This window comes from Coturnix japonica, chromosome 8 (assembly GCF_054131305.1).
Source record: "Coturnix japonica strain WE chromosome 8, WE-NBRP24, whole genome shotgun sequence".
Lineage (NCBI taxonomy): Eukaryota > Metazoa > Chordata > Aves > Galliformes > Phasianidae > Coturnix > Coturnix japonica.
In genome coordinates, this window is record NC_140670.1 from 3,801,149 (window position 1) to 3,822,741 (window position 21,593).

Consider the following 21,593-nt stretch of genomic DNA (forward strand, 5'->3'; position numbering starts at 1 on the left):
TACAGAGAATAACTGAAATGTTTCACAATGCAAGAAAATCATCCAGGTGAGAAAAAAGGAGAGGTGATAGAGTCATGTTCATCATCACTGCTTTGGCCCTGAAGTACCTAAAAATGCATCAATCTTTATATAAAAACATCTAACGTAGCCTTCATACGCCAATGACAAACTGCAAGCTTTAATATTAATCCTGTACTTCAAGCTTCCCTCTAGGCGTTTCAGCATATACAAAGAAAATGTGAGAACAGCTGAAGAAAACTTTGTGCAGATATTTTGCAGGACAAGACACGTAACTATGACAGAAAGGAGAAAACACTTTGAAGAGCACTGCTTTCTGCTAAAAGGCAACAGGAGATCAAAAGATGTGGAACCTGCTGAGTTTGTGCTAAAAGCCTCAAAGCACCATGATGTTCAGACATGCACATAAAGGGATGTGAGGCCAGGGGCTCTGGAGGCTGTGTGGCATTGAGCAGGAGTGCCACTGTCCCTGTATGACATAGTGAGGTCTATGGGTGCCCTCAGGGCCTGGCACCTGCAACACTGCCCACTGATGTGTGCTGTGCCCATAGTCTTCAGAGACCACACAAGTGTTTTCTTAACTGTTTTCTGACTCAGTTCATGGCCATGAATTCACGTACCATCTTTAGCAGCTTGACTTCTGCCTATCTCCACACTGTTTAAATCCAAAGCTGGACAATCTAAGACTCAATCTCTAGACTCCTCTCAACACAGTGGGTTTGGCAGGGCCACCGAAAGATGCCTGGAACTCATGCCAATCTCTTTGGTATGGAGAACTATTGGGATTTTGATGACACAAAGCAAAAAGTGCTGTGCTGAACACAGGCTACTCAGAACAGCTGCCTGCTGAGTAACTGGCCCTTGGAGCACCTCCACTGAGATCAGGTGCACTCTCCAATTCTCGAGTTGCAGAGGTCAAAGAGTATGACTAACCAGGCTTCTATGCTCTGACATCCAATCTAAACCTTCCTTCCTTGAGCTTAAAAACTATTTCCCCTTGACCTATTACTGTCTACCGTTGTAAAAAGTCGATTCCTTACCTTTTTACAATTGCCATTTAAATACCAGAAGGCTGCAAGGAGGTCTCAGAATTACTCAGAATATAAGGAGCCTTACAATCTCTCCTTTATACCATACTAGGAGAGTTTTTACTATTATGCCCACGCTGCGAGCAAGTAAGCCTCAGCTTATGTCTGTCCCACCACCTACCACAGGATGTCAGCTCACCATCCTCCATTCCTCCTGCAAATAAGACAGAAATTCTGGAATATAAATAATAGTTGCTTGTGTAAAATCAAGGAGATGAGGCAGACACAGACATACACGGAGCTTTGTTATGTCCTGAAGTACACTCTCTTCCCCACACTAAAATGGTATTCAATTTAAGGAAAAACAAGGTTATGAAACAATGCTTAGAAGATTTTTCCACCACAAACCAAAATTCTTGAAGGAAGGTGGGAATCTAGAGCAAAAACGTACCTGTCATTAGTCAAGAGCTGACAAGTGTAAAGGGTTTTAATTAATCCCCGGTCACTCTTTTAAATAGAAAATTTCCACCTCAGTAGGCTTTATCTACTAAAGTGTTTAAAATAAATAAATAGTCCCCTGTGAAAAATTCCTGAGTACAGGAGCATTCACAGAGCTCTCATTAGTGTCCAAGGACACTAAAGGAAAAGCTGAATACATCTGATTACAAGCCTTTTGTTTTGCTCTCAGCCCACATACTCGTTTGACTGGAAAGTTACAGGTCTATATCATAAGGCTTTTCCACTTACCTTTGAGAAAGATTAAAAACTTGTTGCGGATCTCCATTCTCAATGAGGTATCTTATAGGGTCACCCTCTCTATCAAAAGCCTTTAGGAAAAAAAAGGAGATAAAATGAAGTCCGTTACAAAGCTTTTCTTTCTTCCCTTCGATTTATTAACTGGAAAATTAACCCCTGAATTTCCACTGAAGTTCTCTACAGGAATTATGCTGATTTCTAAGGCAGTACTGATCATTACACATAAGCTGCTTACGATGAAGCTGTAGCATATCAGAATTATTATCCTGCAGAGGAACAACAGTATCCTAAAGACAAACTTCCAAATCATTACTGCATGTGAGCACACAACTATGCAGCATGAATCTCAAGCTTTAACCAGTGTGGGTGTATCAGTATCCACCCTGCATCTCGACTTCTTTCTTGGAGGGTGAAAATCGGGATAAGGACTTAGAAAAGAACTATTAACAGCATCAAAGCAAGCCTGGTCCATTTACTAGATGGCAAAAGAACATCAAAGTTGAATAAACTACTTGTGAAGATAAGCTTCAGCTAATCTGTTTCCAAAAGTCATCATGAATATTCCATGTAATTGTTGGTTTTTTTCTGTCAGGTCTGCACATACCTTTTCCCCCAAAAGACTATTAGGTGCTTTCCAGAGAAAATACCATTTACTGAACTGAACATCCAGCATTCAAAATACAAAAGTGACAGGAAAAAACAATAAAAATATGGCTATGAGTATTGCAAAGAGGCCGACCAACAAGTTCAGAAAGGGCACATAGGATTTATAGGAGAAATAACAAAGGTAAAGAGAGAAAGTTTTCTCATGTTTCTCATTTTTCAACAGCTGTTTTCTTTTTATCTTGTTTTCTGTAGGCATTTGCTATAGACCACAGTCAAGGACTGTGTACCTTTGGGCAACCCACCAAAATACAGTTCTTAAGGTAAAAAAAATACCGTAAAGATGAAAATACAAAACAGAATCATCAAAACCTCCCAACCTAACTCCCCATCCACAAAGAATAGTAAGCCATGTCCAAGTTACAGGAAATCTGACAAGTGTGGAATAACATCAGAGAGTAAAAGCAGGAAGGATGATACTGAGCAGGTCCAAGGGCTAACACTTTGCATCCCAGCCGCAAACAAGCAGGTAACAAAATGAACCGTGGCAGCAATGGGGTAAAATTCCAAATTAGAATACGGGAAGAACAACACGGCGCATAAGTACATAAACAGAGCTTCCTCAAATCATCTGCTGAAATTACAGCGTGATGAAATTCATCCTAGTGTATAAAAACATGGGCTGAAGCAATCTCAAAGCCATTAGTAGTTTTCTTTGAAAACTCACAGAGGACATAAGTGCTGAAGGGCAAACACGAGCTACATCTTTCACGAAGGAAAGAGACAGGAAATCACACAGCAGACAGGTAGAGCTCAATTCCCAGAAAACAACAAATAATCAAATTATCTGTAAGCACCCAAGATGACAATATGGAGATGGATAATAGCAAGGCTAAATTTCTCAAGAGCAAAAGACATCAGAGCAATCTAATTTTCTTTCATAACGGGACAACAAGTCGCGTAAGCAGGGGAAAAACAAGGAATGTAAAAATGCATCCTCGCCAGAGTAAGGCTTTTTTACACTGCCTTATGTGACACTGTCACAAACAACTGATGAAAACATTATGACCACATGGAAGGTGGGATTAAGATGTAATTAAGCTGATTATAGATTAAAGCTCAGGCAGCATTGGATAGCATTTAATATTGCAAAGGTGTGTATACTTCCAGTACTGATCCATGTTTTTATTAATGCCATCAGCGGCACTGGTTTATGAAATCCATAGACAGCACCATGAGACATGAGGTACCAGTGCATTAGATGGTGTCAGCAGAATTCTGATGACCTTGCTGGGAAGACAGGAAGGGATAGGATTCTGCTTGGTAAAAGCAAGGAAAAAAAGGTGTTAATCAAGAGTATGAAAGCTCACAAAGATTAGATATAGAAAATGTGATCAGAGAGCACCTATGAGGACAGCAGTAGATCCTGAATCACCTAAACCACACTGCTGCTTCTCCCTTTAGTGGTCCTTCCCATTCTTTCCTATCAGGGTATTCTCTTGTCCTTACTTCCAGAAGATCCTCTCTCAACTCACATATAAGAATCTCTCAGAGGTTTATTTGTGGTCTACACTCATTTGTAACAAGATGGGGTCGCTCAGAAAGACACTCAGAAATACAAGACTGAAAATAATAGCAAGTTATTATGTATGTAAGAAAAAGATTTAGAATCTGCAGTTCAGAAAACAGCATCCTACATCTACTGTATCTAGGTGAATTGAATACAGTGACTTCATACACAGCACGTGTCACCTCTTTGTTTGGCACCACACCTAGACCACAATAACAGTCCCACCTCTCTACTGCAGACTCTCAGAAAGATGAGATTTGCATATTTTAATTAACGTCTGGTAAAATGCAAAGCAATAAAGCCTCCCAGGCATGCAATAAACTCAGGTTTATTTACAAATTAATACAGAGAAGATCATTTAATACCACATTACTTAATCTCAACTGCTGTTAATTAAAGCACTGATCACAACCAATGGGGTATGTTATAAAGTAAATAACGCATACGTAAGAAATAACGTTAACCTTCCTTCATCAACATTACTACAGCAGTAAGACCACTAATGAAATTAAAAGTCATCATGAGAATTAACACGTGACACAGGTTTGGAAGCTGGTTCTATTAACCATTTAGAGGCAATATCCCAAGGCATTGTTAAAATTCCACAACAAACAGCGTATGACTAACAGAGAGCCTCACCTGGAAAAGACAGCAGAAGATTTCAAAAGCTTAAATACTAAGTTTATGAATGTTTAAAATGTCCCGGCCAATTTTATGCAGGAAATAAAAAGGAGAAAGACAGAAATATACTCCACACAATAAAAGTCCTTTAATACAGATGAGCATATTAATGCAGAATGAGGAAGCTGAGCTAGCTCTCTAAAGACAGAGCATCTGCTTTCCACGTCTAGGACCATCAGTCTTGCAAGAGAAACTGCATTTGACAAATCCTGAAGAGATAAAGCTACACACAGTTGCCATTTAAAAATTAAGTATTTTCCATAAGCAAAAAGCTCACGACTGAACTCAATTCAGGCATACTGCACTGGTAATAAGATAAATCTACACCACAGTAACAATAACCAAAAGACAGCATTTTCTGTGTAATTTCAAAGCTCTTAAAACTGATGTATTTCGCTCTTTCCCAAACAGGGTAATTGGTCCCTTCTGGCCATCCTGGCCATGTAGCAAAAGAACAGCCACTGCTCTATCACCAACATCCTGGCTGGGCCCTGGCCATCTCCCAGGCTTACTCAGCATTCCTTACACCAAGGTTCATTTGAACACGGGGCCTAGGCAGAACGCTTGGTGGTATGTTAAACATTAATGAAGATGGATTATTCCAACAATGCACTTCACTTTCTAACCACATTCGAATTGCAAAAAATCCTGAAATACTAAAAACTGCAGAAGCTTTCTGCTGCCTCTGAAGACTACTCACATGTTTGGCCATACATTCTAACACCTGCCAAGTAAACATAAGTGTTTCTGCTTATCAGCATGCTCCTGATTCTCCTTTTTCTTTCTTGCTTCCAAAAGCAAGCAGCTCCCCACCAGTGCAAAGAAGGCTCCTGAGCAGCATGGACATCCAATTCTGAACTCACATTAAAGGTATGCCAGCAGCTAATTTTCAGTATTGAGCTAAATGAGTCATTGTCCCTCAGCACAGGCAACATCAGTTTAGCCATCCGTAGTCGTCTTGAACTTCCATCAGTTTTCAGCAGGCCAGTGAAACTTAGGCAATCACCCGCACCAGTGACTCAAAGTTCCTTTATTTCACACCCTTTGCGCCAGATCATTTATTTTCTGTGTATTTACTGAATGCATCAAGTATACAGAGCCAAACACCTCAGCTGATACAGACTGATGCTAATGTCACCAAGTGAAGCAGACTTCAGTAGAGCTACACTGACTTAAAGCAGATACAGGCTACTGCTCCATATGGTTCTGTTTAGCTCAGGTATCTCCAAGTCCTTTGACTGGCTTTGTGTAAGATCCAAATACGGAGAAATGAAGAGAGCGAAAGCCAAGCTCAGGAGAGCATGCTGCGCTGAGTTTATTGCTTTAGACTTGAGACCATAATTGTTTCATAATAACATTAATGCCCTGTTTCCTAAAAACACATTGAAAGAATGGTAATTTATCTGTCTACTTTGCACAGCTGGCTTTCAAGACACAGCAGCACAAAGCACAAAAGCTTGGGGAACAGTAAATAAGCCAGCAGAAATCTGATACATTAATTGTGCAGCTCCACACGGAGAAACAATGTGGGTCTGCAAAACAGGTTAGCGCAGCATTATTTATCGACAATACTGGATTTGTGTGTTTTCACTGCTTCCGCCTGCAGAGCTATTTTGGGAGGGGTAGTTGCTCAGAATAGAGATGTTTGTAAAAGGAGGCATTGAAAGCAGCTTTTTGTCAGCCTGTCGCAACAGCTGTTACATGCACTGAGGGGAGGTAAGCACCTCCTTTGGATGCTTTTCAAAGAATGTCAGGCTAAAGAAGGCTAAGTGCCAAGAATCTTACTGAACTTCAATGGGAATGAAGTGCAGAAGTTCCCAAGTTCTTCTGCTTTGCTGGCAAGCCTATATAGAGATTCTAACACACAAGAAACACGTTTTTGTTTTTTTTTTTCAAGTTTTAAGCCATTCGTGACATTCTTTATCTCATCCCATGCGTAGCCTGTGGTGCCTTTTAGTACATTCAGTACTAAAAGCCAGGAAAAAAAAGGTCTTCCAGAAACATCCAAATCAGTTTCCTATATGGTACGTGTAAAGTGCCTATTTATTACTAATAAACATTCTCTCTAGTAACCGTCAACCTTCCCCACTACACCCAAGGACCGAATTCTGCATGGCACAGTCACAATCAGAAGGAACGTGGTAAAAGTTTACAGGGAAGCTTCTGTACCTGCAGGTTTAACAAAATGGCTCCAGTCCTCATGGCCTCGCTGACTTCCAGGCTGTACATCAGCTGTGGGAAGCGGGGAGGGCTCTGGTTGTTGGGCGGAAGGACCTCAATATAAACAGTAGTAATAGAGCTCCTGCAGTGAGACAAAAGAAGTACAAGTCGAAGTCAATACATCAGCAAACAAAAGGAAACCAATGTCTGCCTTATTCTTTGTGTGTTATGCAAGCCTAACTATCTCCCCTTGCTTCTTTAAAAGCTTCAGGACATATTTTGTCATTCCCCATCAACAGGAAACAGGGTTGTAACATTAATAGAGGAAAAGCCAAATAACGACTTCTAAAAACAAAACTATAAAATGCCGCTCCATTAATCATGTAAAAAGAAACCTTGTAGCCCTTTTGTCCTCTAGAAGGGGACAAATCCTGATGATAACTCCTTTGGCTAAGCACAAGGTCTCCCTGTTAAAACCCTGTCATGCTACAGCTTGCTTCCTTCCTTTGTAAGAGAGGGAACTGAAAGCACTGTTGTAGAGGTAATACTGGGAGAAGGCTGATGTACACAAGCAGGCTGCATCAGTGATGTGGTTTACGTGGATAAATCAGGTGAGTTAGCCATGGTGATACAGGAGGCTTCAATGCCAATGAGGAGACATGACAAACCCAGACTGCACTGAGCCACTAACGCCAGTGTAAAACAAAACACATCCCAGTTTGAAAGCTCTCCTGGGTGCCTTGAGACTTGCTACAGACCTCGCACAACTATGCTGTAGACACTCAACTGCTCTGAAATTAGAAATAAAGCTGGAAATCTCCCATAAATTGAAAGAAGATTTGGCTTAAAGGTACCTTTCTTCTCCCCCATCTTCCAGCTGATGGGTGGGGTGTTCGGCTGGCAGCAGGGACTGAGGTGCTCTAAGGAGACCATGGGGCTGCCCCCCTGCTGCCTCCAGGAGGTTCTGGAAGGTCCAGAATTGGACATCCGGCAACTGGACATGTCAACCCACCACCTGCATCTGAGCAACACACTGCACTGCAATGAGCCTCCAAGGTCTAACAGTGCCATGCCACAATGCCTTCCCAAAATTCTGTCAGTGCCCAGCAACCCTGTTAGCCATGGGCAATCCCAAGCGTCTCTGGAGCTCATGCTGGGTTCACTTGCTTCTACTAACACAGGGGATGAGAAATCTTGCTGCTTTGATCCTATCAGCCAGCTCCTTACTCGATGTAATCACACTCGAAACAAGTATATAACCTGCACTGAAATTCATCAGCCAATGACAAAGCCTCACCATCCATCACATCAGGCAGGATTTAAGAAGCTGAATTTGCTGACTAGAGGCTCAATGGATATAAACAAATCCAGCACATTCAGGGGAAGATGGACACTTATGACTACAGTTGATTACTCAGTTTAGGCTACCTTGTTACAAATGACAATCACTTTCTAGAACTCCCTGCCTTCTTGTCTATGACACTCCATCATATCCCACTAATCCTTCTGAGTCAACATTCCTCACTTACCCTGCTGGAATAAAATAATACCGTCACCAAATGATCAAAACCAGATACAAAACATGAACAGACTAAATACCACTGGAGAACCCAGACTGTGTTTTCTCGAGATAGCTGGTGACTTTGTTTGATATACACAACCAAACCGTTGTTTTTCTTCCACTGCTGAACATCTAATAAAAAATGGCTGTTCTTTATCACTTCCTCCCAACCCTGCTACATTTCAATAATGCCCAAACTGATTCATTGGCTATCAAGCTCTTTAAAAAATGGCTTCTGCTCAGCACAGTAGTAAGCAAATTCTCATCAAATCTTTAGATAAGCTGAAGAAAGTAAAATACTTGCAGTCTGCAAACTAGAAGCAGCATAGTTAACTTATAGTTTAGTTTATTTTCTTCCAGGTGGTTGGTACAACCTACACTGTTATGGAAAAAGAGAAGGGGCAGAGCTGACAACACTGCAAGGACAGTTGAATACCCTGATACAAGAACAGAGCAGAGGAATGGAAAAATGTTCACAAAAATCACAGAAAAACGTTGCAGTAGAGGTTTTACCCTGCTCCAGCTAAATGGTAACGCAAAGAAAACACAGCCAACAAACCACTGAGACTGCATCACCAACTCTGCTCCAGCTCTGCATGCTTTCCACATATCACTATATTACACAACACCTAATGAATATATTCTTATATATGTTGGCCAGCTTCTCCCTGGCGACAGTACCTCTGCATGATCAACTCTAATAGAAAGTGTCCTTTTCTTGTTATAGATAGAAAACTCTAACAGTGCTCCACAGAAAACCTTGTTTTATGCACAGATACACATCAAGAATTGAACGTGCCTTGAGAAAGAGCTAGACATAAAATATTTTAATTCACAAAAGCACTCAGGCTACAGAACTACTGCTCTTAAGCCAGCTTTCAAAGCGAGCCCTGGCTTTGTGCAGAAGCAAAGGGATAGTTTCAACTCAAGTCAGTTCACGTGTGACTATAGTCAACCCAGAACGTTTTGTATTACAATGCAGAGCTGGGAAGAAATACTCGATTATTTTAAGTTACATTAAAATCCTTACCATGCTTATTCATTTCCCAGGGAACAAGCCTTCCTACCCGCACTCACACAATACCTGCCCAGACCTGGCCCACTCCTAGGAGTTTTAGCTATTGGGTACTGCCTCACCAAGGCAATGGCGAGGCACCTAACACAATCTGACGGTTCTGTAGATGAAGTAGCAAGAATTTCTTGCAACCCCAACCGCAACACAATAAGCACTTCACAGCAAAAAAGGAGGAACTGAAATTTAAGTGATGGAAAAGGACAGCTTTAAAGAGCTCCAAATTGCAGCTCACATAAGCTCATCCTGACTCGTTACATAAAATCATAGGAGGCTGCTGAAAGCCCTGTCAACTCAATTCTGGTTTTCCAATCTCAGAGAAAAAAGAAAGCAGGAAGGCAGCATTATCTTTTTGTCCAAATCTACTTTGCTAGACATGATGAATTCTCCACATAGTTTCTCCTTCTGCAGTACCTCACTAGAGCTCCGTGACTTTTTAACCTTCACAGACAGGCTATAAACAGCCTTGGGCTCTGAATACACCTCAGCTCAACAAGGCCAGGTTTGCCCTAAGGCTGCATGCCCCAACTACAGGAACGTTGCCTAGATGTTGAGGTTTGTGGTACAGAAATTGAAAGCTATGAAGAAAGCTGTATGCTGTCATAGAGAGACAAGGAGAAGTGATAATTAAATAAGAGCTTTTCCACTCTTGAATATTATGTCAAGGAAGATGTTAGCAGAGAAGGAAGTACTTCCTTCCAACACACATCACCAGAAATAGCTATTTAAGGACAGAAGAAAAAGAAAAAGGATTTCTGAAGATTAACCTGAGAGCAATCGGTGTCGTACCACAGCAGCCACCACTGCTGGCCGGCCATGCTGCTGGCTTCTGAAGCTCTTCAGAAGTTGCATTACTGACTTGTGTACACCACTTAAATACTGTGTTAGCACAGCACTATGTGCATAATAGCCCACAGTCTTCTTCTCAGCACTGCTAGCAGTCCACTATCAGCTCCCCTAAGAGATGGTTTATCAAGAGAGCAAGTAACAGAGGGAAAGGAGGAGAAAGTTCAATCTCAAAAGTTCAATCTGTCAGGTATCAGCACTACAAACAATCTAACAATCAGAACACATCAGTGGCTGGAAATGCTGTTGCAAAATATCTGCAGAACAGAAAGAGCTGCTTGTTTAAAGATACAAAAGAAGCAGCAGGTCCTGAAGGAAAAAACAACTCTCAAAACTCAACTTTTACATTTACTTCCCTTCTTACTACCTCCCTGCATAAGAGTGAAAAGTCAGAGGGAAATGTGAACACTGGAGACTACAGTTCTCTATCACACTTTGGACAATAAGGTTGATGCAATACATGACACTATACAAAGCATGTGAGCCACTTCTCTGCATTTCCCTCGTGACATGCCAACATTTGTGCACAGCCGATGGATGCAGAATGCAGAATCAAAACAAGCCCATCGGCGAGACTAGACAACTTTCCTTTTTTGAACATGAGAGAGCCCTGTTCTACCCATGGCAAATCAGCAGACTGCTTTTATCTATCAGTGGATGGAGAGCCAAAATAATTCTGCTAAGATATAAGGCCTTGGTGGGGATAATGTTCACCACTGCACACCCTACATGTGGGCAGAATGTCTCCAGCTCAGCAACAACTCTGTTTACGATCCTTTCTGCATCACAGCAAGCTGAATTCTTAACATAAAGCACCTCCTTTCTCACTTTTCTTCCTTATGTGCCTACATTTCAATTTCTCTTAACAAATGTGTGTGCACAACTACAGCACAATGCAGACTTCAAACAAACAAACAAAATCAAACAAAAAACACCATTGCAAGCAAATGAAGTAATGAAATTCTATGCACTACATGTAAAATATAAGTAACTAAAAGTGAACACATTAAACTGACTTCTTACACGAGACTCGTCCAAGAAAAAAGCCTCAGACAGCAAAAAGAACACATTGAATCTCATTCCAATTCAGAATTATAGGTGTACAGGTGCACCACACTTCTTACGCACTGCTAAGCACTGATTAAAAATTAGTTTCATGATAAGATGAATTACCTTCTCTGTGCAGGAGGAGCGCTATCAGATGCTTTGACAGTGAGAGCATAGGATCGCCCCACTGACAATACAACTCCTGGAGCAATGGCGATAAGGCCTGTTCGGTCATTGATGATGAAGTCTCCCTGATCCCCAGCCAAAATTTCATACACTATCTGTCCATTGGGTCCCTCGTCCGCATCTACAGCAGTGAGCTGCAATTCAAAACCAGAATGTCAGCATGCGTGATTCAGTGTTGTATTCTAAGAGTTTGTTTTTGTTCGATCTTTTGTTTTTATTATAAGGTAACTTATTAGGGGTAAAGGAAACTGAAAAGAGAGAAAACTCCAACACCTGTAACAGCATCTCTGATTTCTACAGCACAAGAGGGACTTAGTTCAAATAAAGAATAATTAAAGCGGAAGAACATCAAGGAACAGAGAAAAACTGCTTACCTAACATAGCAAGAAAATTACTTTAAGAAAGGTACTTTAAGAAAACTAATAGAGACCAACTTTACTCTCTGTTAAATGGAATTTGTAACACTTACCCTGAAAAATTAAAAAAATAAAAAATAAAAATAAATAGGGGATACTTATTGTGTGGCAAATCTACCAAGAGGGATGTTTTCAATTACTGAAATTTTCCATCCCACTCTACACTCTTCCAAGTCTAATATCCAGGTCTTTTTTTACAAGTCCTCATCATATGGAACTGGGGAACAGCATTCATTTTACTCCTATACTCACAGCACAGAGAAAACCAAATGGATAGTTGTTCCCATACGGATACAGAGGTAACAGACACAACCATGCACCTCACTGACACACAAGGCTCATTTCATAACATGTCACCACCTATCTGAAGAGCTCTGCTTACGGGGGGCCCAGTTATAAACCCAGGTTAGCATCCACTTCTACGTCGTTGCCTCTATGCTGTCTCTCTACTAGAGTTAAGTCTTTCACACATAGTATTTCTGTGACAGACTTGTGTAAATTTGATCCTCAGCATCAGAAAATTTTAAGGTCTAATGGTTTAGACACAAACTTTAATGATGAATATGAGTTTGTTACCAGTGAAATTAGGAAGTTTTTCTTTCGCCCACGGAAAACGCAACAGTTTTACCCCTCTTTTCTAGCATACCATGCAAAATTAAACAACTACATACTTGTAGCTAGAAAAAAAAATTTCAGTATTCATATCTGTTTGCTTTTTGGTGAAGTACTAACACCTCTCCCCTCCATAACACAAGCAACTGGAGATCCAAGTTTCTTATCAGACTTCTGCACCCATTCATCAGTTATGCCAGTTGGCACCCAGGCTCTTAACTTAGCTTTTTCACCTCTCCTCTTCCTATACCCGTGCTAAAGTACATGATAAGCTAATACAATTTGTTCTATGTACAACATAGCTGGTTACAATGCCTATTTCTTGAACTTTATTTTGTAACTTAAAATTAGAACTTAATTACAAACTTCAGAAAACAAAAGGCAGCATGGTTCTCAGTTAAATTTAGGGTTGAAACGCTGAAATTAACATCCAGCCACACCAGTACTTATAGGCTTTCTAAGGTGACTACCTCCTTCCAATAAGCATCACTTTGCTGACAGACATATTGTTTCCAATGTGGCTTTTAATTCAGAAAGTGGTGGGGATTGACATAGAGTTGTATGAGTAGTACTTGAACCTCAAAGGAGGCCACAGCCACAGCAGGCAACGCCAGTGATGCTCAAGTACCCAGCTGGCCTGTACCAACAGCAGTGGAGTTGAAATGACAGGGACTGACGGCTCAACAGGCTCCCGCTGCTCCCAGCTGCAGCTGGGAATTTCAATGTGGAAAATAACAAGAGGCACCAGCAGGTACGGTAACAGAGCCCTCCTGGGGATGTACAAAGCAGTGAGAGATCTCAGCCTCAGTAATAATTCTCCACAATAAGAACGCAGAAAAAAAACCACCCAAACCAGACAATGCACCCAGCTTCTTTAAAGGTCTCCATTGGCCAGTCCACACTGGTTTTCTCATTGGAAACCATCACGCCAGCAGGCAGACCTCGGTACGGATAGCAAATCCAGGATTTAAGGACAATGCAGGATGACAAAGCATTTGTGACGACCATGAAGCCAATGGTAGCATCAACAGACAACACCTGAGCCTGGGGAAGCCAACAGAGCAGGCTAAATGTCTCTCATACACCCTTTTCCCACCCCTGTGATAATCTCAAATCTGACAGCAGAAAATGCAGAAACTGATTGATTCAAGTTTCTGCTATATTGGAATATACTGTCATCTATTAATCAATACTGCATCATTGTCACCTTCAGCAGGGCATAGTCTTGTGGAGTACTTTTTACAACTTTCAAACCACCTTTGTTCATCATAGTCAAGAACTCAATGAGAAAGCAGGGAAAAGAAGAATTAAACCCAAAGCTTTAATAGTCAAGTTAATAATATCTGTATATAAAACTAACCACCAAAGGTAGAACACAGAAATACTCGGGGATCTAGCTGCTTGGTAGAATTATCTTGATTCTCTATTTAGATGAGCTCAGTGAAATATGTAATTTTGTATGTGAATTCAGAAACTTGCTCAAAAACAAGAACTAAGCCCATAATAGCTTAAAGAGATTAATGGATATGCTGAAAGATAAATGACTTAGGTGTATTAACGAAAGTGGGTTTTACCGTTTTTAATAGGAATGCAAACTATTAGCACTGCTGGGAATGGAGTTACATAATGGAGGAGCAGCCATTTCTAACCTTGCATGGGTTGTATGCAGTACCGATCAACTGAAAAGCATGTTAAGTTCCTTTCTTCCTGAAGTACTTCCATCACACAGAGCACAGAGATCCAAAGTGAAATTTCTCATAAACAGAAGTACTCTAAAGTTTACCCAAGCTGATTTCATTTGAATTTGTCATAGACGCTCCAACAACTCCACTGTCACTGCTGAACCTTAACTAGCAAATCTTCATCCTTGCATGCTGAAACATGCCAGAATTCACTAACATAAGATAAATAGTTGACATATCTCAACAATTATGAAGGAGACCGATTATTCATAGGAATTTAATGAATAAGCATCCGTGTGTTGTTTTTCAAGAACACCTCTCATTTTCTATCTTCTTTTTAAGTTCTGAAAAAGACATCCTATGAAGACTGCACTTTCCTTACGTTCTTTACATTTCACCCATGTATTTTGACATATCAGTACTTGGAAAGTCATCGGCCAGACAGAATCAAGACGGCAGAGCTGCACCCTCTTACACTTTAGAGCTTAAACCCCTCTTCAAACCACGTCTTTGATGTGCACATCTGAATGCATTCATTAACCTTGCAAAAGGAAACATCAAACTAAGTGACACAGTTAAGAGAAGTGCTGTAACAACATTCTTTACTTGCAAAGTAGCAGACACAAAAAGACAAATAAAGGCTTTATGCAAAATACAAGCTCCTAAGCATTTAATCACAGGATTTGGAACAAGGCCAGTTTTTACAGTGATGACATGAAAAAGGAAATTATTTGTCTACACAAGTAAATAAATTAATAAGGTTAATTAAACTCACAAATACCGAATGCTTGAAAAGATAAGTGATTTGAATAATATTTTGGGGCAAAAGAATGAATAAAAATGAAGTTTTACAGCTGCCATAATAGATGATTCTATAAATTCATCTCCAGCTGTCCCAGACTGATACGGTTTCATAGTTAAAATGATTTTAGAAACACGTCTTAAATACACGCGAAAGGAAGTTCAAAACAGGATTTATTTTACTTTCCTAAGAAACTTTCTACATCCAGCAGCATCAGTTCCATTACATTAAAATGTAACTAAGATGAAACTAAAAACGTAACTAAAATGTAATGCTGGGCAAAACTGGTTTAACTCACACTGCACACAGAAGCTGCATCATGTCACCACCCCTCCCCAATACAGTCCTCCAAGTCAGCATTTAAGTGAAGCATACCCAAGGCTGCCAAGTCACATTCCATACACAACTACCTTGTGAAAAGTCATCAAGGAAGAGTACACATGTAATCTGGAGTGATGCACCAGGGAAAAGTGCTGGGCTTGGTCTCTTCCAGCTTAGAATACCCACGGTTCCATGTTTACACTTTGAGTGCACTTACTGAGAAATGCAAACATAATTCAGATATATTCTCTGTTAATAACATTTCCTGCGTAGATAAAAATTAATATGCTAATGGAGCTAAGGCAAAATGTTGCAAATAACCACATAAATAACATGTCAAGTGTGACTCAGAGTCAACTGGTATGAAGGTTTTCTCTAAATCGTTCTGAGGGTTAACAGCAAGGTGAATTTTTAAAGGCTGGGAACTCCAAGCACGAGCCAAGCTGCAAAAATTCAAACACATCTCTAACAAATACATCTATATATGAGGATTGCTCAGGTCACATTTGAGTACATGCTGGGAATGAAAGGACACTGTTTAAAAGACAAAGTGATCCAGCACTGAGAATCCACACTTGAGGCACGAGAGCAGAGCAGTCCCAGAGAAGGCATTTGTTTAATGGCTCTAAATAAAATCTGTCCCCATGTACAACTGGATCTACTGCTACTGTTCAAGACTAATTCTACTGTGAGCAAGAGACAGACAAGAGATTTACTGTCTGAAGCTTTCCCATCTTTTATCTTTCCCTTCCGACCTTTACCACAATCGCCCTTTATGCTGAGCTTTGTGAAGTTAAATTACCCCATTTAACCAACATCTGGGGCACCTGCTCTAAATTAATTTGCATGGATGGTATATGATTATTTCAACTCTCACAAGGTGGTCAGGCACTGCACTAATTCACTGCACACTGTATAATCTGTTTTCAGCCACAGTTATTTAACTGTTCCTATGGGAGCATCCCTGCAAGATCTATAAACACAGAATGTACCTCCACAACAAGGAATCAGGTAGAAATCAAGATACGGATATGTAAGAAATTAACTTCTGTTGTTGGCAGTTTTTTGTTTGTTTGGTTATTTTTGCCTCACATAAGTCTGGGAAAACCTGCATATTCTTTTCAATGGCAGTTCACGAGTTTTTCCTGTAAACAGAAGATACAGAAAATAAATAATAGTCCACTGTAGTTCTCAAAGGCTAAGGAAGTCTTTTTACCCTCAAGCAAATTTGCACAAAGATCTTGGTGAATTACGGTCTTCGCTGTCTTCTGTCCCTTCCCAGCACTATCCTTTTTCTCTTGCTTAATATTTGCTGTACCCTGCATACTGTATACAGAAAGGAGATCTGTCTAACAGAGTGAATTGAAATGACTTACACAAAATATTATTGCTTTATGGCTGCATAATCATCAACATGTAGCTGGCTTAAGCATCTGAATCACTAGGAACACAAAGCACTAACAGAATCATGGAAAATAGGATAGAAAAAGTGTAACAACATAAAAATGCTAGAATTAAGTACTTAAATAGGTTTAATATTAATCAGCCTTGCAAGTGATAATAGTTATTTACCACACATTTAACTGTTTTAAAAGACAGATTTCTCAAGCAGCTATGGTATAATAGGAAGCACAATGAAGTACCTGAAACAGACAGAACACACAGATGTTTAAACTTAACTGAGAAACTATTCACCTCAACCAAGGTCTTGAAAAGCTGCTGCAAGAGTAGAGAAATGAAATACAAACTTCCCAGACCAATTCTGATGCAAACACCCTAATGGTACGGCTGTAGTCAATGCCTGAGGTGTCAGAGGGCACGTACTTCACGCTCTGCTCAATAACATCAGAAGTGGAAACAGGCTCCTATGAAGCCCTCCACTGTGATACACTCCAGCTCTCCACAGGCTGCACCCACCCTGCCAACACGCTCACAGGGAAAACCAATGCAACTCTGTAAGATGTAACATCATTTCCTCTCTCTGTCTCTCTCCTACTAAAGGCAACTGGGAAAGAAAGGAAACTCATTGAAAAAAAAAGTATTTAAAAAACCATCAACAATTTCCCTCATAATGCATTTTTTCCCTTGCTATTTCTGGCTGTTTTCAAGCAGGGCCAAAGGAACGGTGTTGTTTTTAAGAGTGTCCTACATAGCAAATACAGAACTTAATATTCTTCCGCAATCCCAGGAGTAAAATCCAAATGGTTTCCCATAAAATGGAATAACAAGCAAGTACCAGACTGGGTTTCTTTGAACTTATTCATGGTACTCCACTCAGCAAATAAATCTTAATTCTTTCGTAAGCTCACAACAGTAGAATTGAAGAGGCAACCAACAGTAGAGCAATTGTGATGCTACAGTATTAAATTAACTTTTTTATTTGAAAGATTATATGCTTCACATAGGAATCATCCTGAAAATACAGTCTGAGTGGGGAGTTAAGTGCAAGGCAGTGCTTATGTGTAAATGATTATGAGATTATAGAGAGTCACCGAGGTCAGTGTTCTTTTTCTAACCTACTTTCTGAGATTAGAGAAAGTGGTTTTTAAAGACTAATCGCACCTGACCTGAGTAATTTTCCTTTGAGAACTATCATAGCAGATCATCACCTAATAGCTGCAAAACTCCAATGCTTCTTAAACTGAAAATGAGTTAGGGTTACGAGATGTTTGCTCCACATACAGAGAACAAGCCAAGTATATCATTAAAATCAGTGTACAGCACTTCACCATAAGAAGCCCAGTTTCCACTTGAGAAGGTATTTGTAAAACAGAAGCAAACTGAGGAGGTGGCCCATGACCATCTTCCTGGCTTAAGGAAACAAACAGGCATCCTTGGCTAATGCAAATGGCCTTGCAGAGCACTCTTCTCTCTCCCTTCTCTAAAGCCCTGCACAACAAAGGCCCGGACAACTCTGATTTCTTTCTGGACTAGTGCGCTTACTCTTTAGGAAGAACCATCAATCTAAAACATGTTGGACCTTTATTTTTGAACCTTAAATATTAGGAGTTTATGAGATGTTGCGAAGGCAGCTCCTGATGTCAATCCCACACATGGCTCCTGAGCTCTGCCTGCCTTTTGCTCATTCAGGAGAACACCATTTTGATCTCTTTGATTCCATACAGCCACCGTCTCTTGCAGAACTTGAAGCAACTTCTTTTCTAAACTTATTTCCCTCCAAATGCTGCTGACAATGTCCTCAAGGTCTCACTTATCCTTTACGAACTTGTAGCCCAGACTGGTGAAAACATGAAAAAAAAAAGCCCACTACCAAAGACTTAAAAGGCAACAAATACAGCAAGCCCGTGCATCTCAAGTACAACATACACCAAAACAGACAGTGAACTCTCTCTTAATCCAGTTCAACCATTGCTGACCTCAACTATATTAATGAAAATGGTATTACTTAAATCCAACGATTAATTCTTTTAGATTACTCCTACTGCCTTTTCCTTCCCTCGAATGCCAACCTCCACTAACATCACAGAACCACACAATCTTGCTTTCTCTGGCTGGAAATCACTCAAGAAGATGGCTGAGATCTTACAATCTTCACCACCCCCCCAAAAATATGATTTCTGTAAACTTCAGTGCAACTGTATTTCACCTCCTTTATAGATTCCAACATAGCATTCATTACAATGGCTACCCTGGATCTTCTCCTTGTAAAAGCCAACATTCAGTATGCTTAGCACTGCTCAGTCGCTCTACAGACAACCTAAGATTGTCAAGAATCTGTGTTTTGTGGCACGGTAACACTCTTCTTCTACTGAATGGTTTAGTTTCCTTACTTTCCTAACACGTTTCATTTCAGTAGCCTTCCAGCAATTGAAAATATCCTTTAAGTTGGGAGTTTTGAGACAACGCCTATTGCTGTGAGAGATCAGGGCTGATGAGAACTAAGGAAGTACAGGAGAATATTTTTTTTCCCTTTAATAGGGTTTTTTGTAACAGATAAAAAACACTTTGTAAAACTTTGGGTGAATCAGCTGAAACGCTGTGATATGTCTGAGATGTAATTCATTTCAGGAGAATTCTTAATAACTAAGTAATTAATGAGGCAGACAGAAAGGCACAAACTGTTTTCATTGTGTGTTCAGTGTGCATCAACAAGACTGGTAGTGAAGAGTTAACAAAGCAAATGAAAAACATAAACATTACCTTTATAACGCCATCCCCAGGCCCCATGTCTGTGTAAATCTTGACACTGTAAGATATATTGGAGAAGGTTGGGGAATTATCATTTGCATCTATCACCACGATATTGACCGTCACTGGGATACTCTCCTGTACGCCATCAGAAGCTATCATCTTCAGGGGGAAAAAAAAGGCAGGCAAGAAACATAATTTAACAGTGTATTCTGAAGACAATTACAACTACGAGAAAGCACAGTATAACAAGTAAAAATCAGTATTTAGCTTTACATTTGTTATTTTAACATGCAGCAAGTGAACTATGGGAAGCTTCAACTAAGCTTGAGTTAGCAGTGTGGCATAAACAGGGAAAAAGCACCTTGAGAGAACACTGTGTCAGATAAGCAGATGAGATGGGGTAGCTGTAATACAGGGCTGGGATCTGAGCAAAGCAGGATGTGCAGCAAGTCCCCAGGTGTGCTGAACAGCCTGAAGGAACAGGACCTGGTCACAGCACACCATCCTGTTAAACAGTCCATGTCTCAGGCACTGTAACACACAGGATCTGCTGTCCATCTATGTTGCATTTCGAAGACCAACAGGGGGATCTCAAATCCTGCTAGCAAGCTGAACACATGCTTTTTGGAATACAACACCATTGGGTAGTGTCATCACTTTGCCGCTTCTTCTTCATCTCTGCCATTTTATTAATCAGCAGTGGTGTTACAACTTATCATTTTCCAGCCCATGCTCTGGCTGATGTCTGGTATGCCTTCAGAAGGACTGAGCTTACCGAGAAGGTGTAGAGCTGCTGGGCTTCTCTGTCAACAGGCTGCAGCAGGGTGAGGTAGCGGGTGATGCCACTCTGGGTCACAGTGAAAAACGTATTGTAATCATTCAGGAAGAGATGGAGCTGAGGGTCCTTGGTCTTTAAAAAGAAACAAAACCACCACATTATATTATTAATCCTCACATGCCATTGATTTTCCAGTTACTTAATGCATTGCTACGTCTCATCAAAACCAAAATAGCCAGAAAGCAGAATATGGTGATCAATGAATCTATGAAACTGTAAAAAAGTAATATTGGAAGTAACATTTCTGGCAAGAACAACAATGTCAAACCAAAGGTATTGTATTTTGTTGGTCAAGGCTTCCCTAGGCAGCCTGCTGGGGGAACATATTATGCACCGTTCTCCCGTTTTGAAAAGCCCTACAAACTAACTATTCTTCTTTGAAGAAAGGTTGTGGGAGCTGAGCTTCAGCTTGGAGAAAAAGCCCTGAGGAGACCTCAGTCCAACCCAAGCCGTTCTGAGAATCTCTGTTACTGAAATGACAGAAGTGCAAATTGTGACCAGGAGTAAGTATTTATGTTATCATCCTTCATCTCTTTAAAGATAATTTTGAGTAATTAACATGATTAGACTGAAGAGGTTATTCCACATTACAATTACATTTGGAAAAAAAACACAAATGTTATCTCTTATTGCCTTCTGTATTCCAATAAACATGACGATGCCTTTGTATGCTAATTTAATCCTAACTCAATACTTTACTTTCAGATACTCTACAGCTTATTTCTGTTATATGAGGTGAGATTACACGGAAAGAAAGGAAATGCAATTTGGAAAACGCAAAAGGCTATGGGATAAATCCATTTAAAAACTGTATCAAGCTGTCCCATAAAATGGGGAGATGAGGGATCAGAGGGCTACTACCAAGAATAAAACTTAACAGAAAATCCAGTGGCTGCACAAAGCATAACTTGATAAGAAGTTTTACCAGCTGCTTTTCACAGCAATCCTACACAATGTGCCCCATAGAGAGTAAGATGCAACTGTTAGCTAAATTCAGCAAATTATCCCAAAAAGCAGCATTATATTCCTCAATAAATGTTTTCTCAGCTTGAATCCCGAGTGCTTCTAGAAGGTCTTGTCATTCAACACAAATGGAAAAACAAAACAGACTACTGGAAAGTTCAGCACTCCCTACAACCCAGCAGGCAAAGACACACGAGGTAACTCCAGCATGCGCTAAATGTCGTAATAAACAACTATGAGGGCAGACTGGGACAATGGAAGGAGAAAGAAATGTATTTT

At 40.3% G+C, this 21,593-nt stretch overlaps 1 protein-coding gene across 25 annotated transcripts in view; it reads right to left on the reverse strand.

Moving 5' to 3' along the window:
* Window positions 1-21,593, reverse strand: part of PCDH15 (protocadherin related 15) — a 528,749-nt gene that overhangs the window by 115,776 nt on the left and 391,380 nt on the right. For all 25 annotated transcript variants that reach the window (XM_085554985.1, XM_085554984.1, XM_085554986.1 and 22 more), the window contains 5 exons: window positions 20,289-20,423; window positions 19,523-19,672; window positions 11,469-11,662; window positions 6,826-6,958; window positions 1,794-1,873 (listed from right to left, as the gene is read on the reverse strand). In XM_085554985.1, coding sequence (XP_085411111.1) covers window positions 1,794-1,873; window positions 6,826-6,958; window positions 11,469-11,662; window positions 19,523-19,672; window positions 20,289-20,423 — 692 coding nt within the window. The remainder of the gene's footprint in view (window positions 1-1,793; window positions 1,874-6,825; window positions 6,959-11,468; window positions 11,663-19,522; window positions 19,673-20,288; window positions 20,424-21,593) is intronic.